The sequence below is a fragment of the Pygoscelis adeliae genome, unplaced genomic scaffold (assembly GCF_000699105.1).
Source record: "Pygoscelis adeliae isolate BGI_AS28 unplaced genomic scaffold, ASM69910v1 Scaffold153, whole genome shotgun sequence".
Lineage (NCBI taxonomy): Eukaryota > Metazoa > Chordata > Aves > Sphenisciformes > Spheniscidae > Pygoscelis > Pygoscelis adeliae.
In genome coordinates, this window is record NW_008824408.1 from 405,759 (window position 1) to 408,857 (window position 3,099).

General features: G+C 57.1%; 1 protein-coding gene across 1 annotated transcript in view; it reads left to right on the forward strand.

The window, feature by feature from the left end:
* Positions 1–3,099, forward strand: part of MEF2D (myocyte enhancer factor 2D) — a gene marked incomplete at its 3' end in the record, with an annotated part of 32,551 nt that overhangs the window by 26,164 nt on the left and 3,288 nt on the right. Inside the window, exon 8 of the mRNA XM_009320487.1 lies at positions 1,568–1,694. Within this exon, the coding sequence (XP_009318762.1) occupies positions 1,568–1,694 (127 nt within the window). The remainder of the gene's footprint in view (positions 1–1,567; positions 1,695–3,099) is intronic.

The window sequence follows — 3,099 nt, forward strand, 5'->3', positions numbered from 1 at the left end:
TGTAGGGGGGGGTGGCTGCTGCCCTGTTCCCAGGGCCGATACAGCCCTGCTCAGCCGGCATCCCACCGCCCCAGCCCTCTGTTGTGGCCAGACTCATCCCCATGCTGGCACTGTCCCGGGAAAGCCGCAGAGCCCCCGTGCAAGGCTACCAGGGGGCGGAGGGGATGGGGCTGCAGGTCGCATCCTGCTGGGCTGGCTTGGGGTCCGGTGCAGGCAGGAGAAGGATGGGGCTGAATCCTGCCCACCGTGAAGTCATTTCTCTGCAGCGTCCTTAACCCGCGGGCAGTGGGCATGGCCGAGGGTGGTTGCCAGCAGGATGCGTGCCAGGAAAACCTGCTCCTACAGCCCCAGGGTTTTAGCAATTAGAGCCCTGGTAATCGCCTTCCCTGGGTGGCGGGGAGGGACCCGCGGGCTGGGCAGCATGTGGGCGCAGGGTGCTGCAAATCCGGCACGCCGGAGTGCTGTCACCCTTCCGGAGGTGGCAAGGGCGGGGGTTTTAGCCTCCAGCCTTATCCCAGGAGAGTCCTGCGTGGCCGTGAACCATTGCACGGTCCCATGCCCAGCCCTAAAAGGCCCTGGGAGCCCTCGGCGCCTCGCAGCGAGCCGGGAGGAAGGCTCCCCGCCACGTCCTCAGGGACGCAGCCAGCCTCGTGCCAGGCATGATTTAAGCTGGGCACTGCCCCAGTCTTCACAGGGTGACGTTTGCCGGGGTGCTTCAGATTAGAGTCAAGCCTCTTGAGTCTGATTTAAATCAGATCAGCAGAGACAGCCCAGATTATCTGCCTTGTAAACAGGGCTGAATCTGTCCCGTAGATCCGCCCACATAACCGCCTGGAAAACCACGGGCAGGGGGGGAAAGGCTGGCATGCATCGGTCCAAGGGCAGAATTTTTCCACAGTGGACCTGCTAATGCCTGAGTCACCCAAACCTCACGAGGGCACCAAGCCTGCAGGTTGCTGAGCACTGGACTTTAAGTTTAAGGATGCCAGAGTGCCTTTAAAATCCCGAGACCAATGCTCAGCACCTTCAGCTTGCCTTAGAGGCAGGGGGCTCATTCTGGGACATCGGTGCTGCAGGGAGGAGGATGTGTCAGCTCGGCGCTGCGTTAGCCGGTCCTGCTTTTGTTTGGTACCTTTTTCACTCCTTGAGTAGCACAGCAAACCTCACGTGCATCCTCTGGAAAATAGTGACTCTTCTTTTTTACATCAGGAATACAGACGGAGGCATCCACATGCGCGCAGGGATGTTGCTGATCCTTGCAGGTGAAGCCCAGCCCTGGGCGGAAAGGTGACCCGAGGCCAATGCCAAGTGACCTGCAAATGAATGTCACAAGGGTCCTAAATGTCTGTAACTGGTGTGGTTTGCACTTTTCTTTGTTACAATGAGGAATGGCCAGAGAGGGTCAATCCCGCTTAGTCCCCCGGTCTCCGTGATCAGCCTTGGCCGCTTCAAAGGCTGGTGCATGCCCAGGGGGGCAGCTGCAGACCGAGGTTTTGGGGGGGCCACAAGGACAACAGAGTAAAATGCATCTGGGTGGTAACTCCCTCTCTGTTTGCTTCCCCAGCAGAATACGCAGCGGTTAGGTGTCTCCCAAGCAACTCACTCTTTAACCACACCGGTTGTTTCTGTGGCTACTCCGAGTTTGCTGACGCAGGGGCTGCCTTTCTCTGCCATGCCCACAGCATACAACACAGGTAAGAGCGCACAGCCCGGGTAAGAGCTGTCCGATGGATAATTTAATAGGAGAGGGGAAATGTGCCGCTGCAAGCACGCGCCTGGCTCTCCCCGAGCAACTACATCATCACCCGTGGAACTCACTGCCACAAGATGTGGTCGAGTCCCAGAGTTTCACAGGATTAAAATCAAGGGGAAACTCATACAAATAATCAGAACTGACTGTCATAGCCAGAAGGTCTGTGAGGGCCTGATTCTGTCATGCTGTAGCCCATTGCGCTGTGCTGGCAGCATGAAGGTGCTTTTAAGTGGATGCTAATTACAGCTACACCCATCTCCAGGCTCTTGAGAGCTCCGGGTGATGTTGTAATAGGGGCTTAATGAAAATGAGCGTCAGGCCCCCGAAAGTTTGGGAAGAATGCAAACCAGCCTGCTCGTAGGCACATCGGATTTGGGCTGGTGAGGTTCCAGCCGGCCCGAGGCGACGGTTACGGTGCACTTGCCCGAGCGAAGGGGTTGTTCACCTGCGACCTGTCAAACCTCCACGAAGACTTGCTGGTTTCCTGCGTAATTCACTTTGGCATTTGCTCAGAGAAAAGTTTGCAAAAATGTAAAAAGCTGCTTGTCTGGAAGAACCCAGAATAGGCGTGTTGGGAACTCCCTCTCCTAATTAGTAGGTGTAGGCCAGAAGATGCCTGTTTGTGCGTGACGAGTAGGCTCCTCTCCCTGCGTGGAAGTCATCGTCGGCCGTGCGGTCCACCAGCCAGTCTGTGTACAGCCAACGTCCCCAAAATAGGTTTTAATTGAGCCCTGTGCTGCTACCACTCAGGGCGGAGGGCGGGGCTGGATTTCAGCTTTCTGTATTTATTTTTCTCTTGCAGATGACCGCAGGCAGAGAGGCATTCCCACTCGGGAGCCTTCGGTTGTCTGGGGCTGGGATGTTTGCTAGAGATACTGCAGGGGGTTATCATGGCGTAGGTCGCTGTAGGGTGCAGATGCCCTGAGCAAACTCCAAGCCTGGGGTGTTGCCACTTATTCTTTCCAGGGCTAACCTATTAATTGGGTGGGAATCGTCTTGATTTCAGGCCGGTGAGGTTGTGCTGAGCTTTCCGCTGGCCAGGGTTGCGTGCCCGTTCCCGTGCCTGCTCGGCAGCCTGATTAAGTCAAACCTGACTCTTTGCAGCTTCGCGATACGGGATGGCTGCGGTTCAAGCCCTTGGCGTTAGCTGCGGAGGCGGCTGTCGTAACCAGTGGGTGTCAGGGAGCTCCTAAACCAGAATGGCTGGTGCTGGGGGTACAGAACTGCGCAGGGCAAAGAACCCCGTCCTGGGACTTTCTGTAGGGCGTGCCTCAAATCAGCCCGGCGGCTTTGGCAGCGGTTCCGCGCCTTTGCAGCCACCTCTTTGTGTTCTGCTGCTGCCGGCA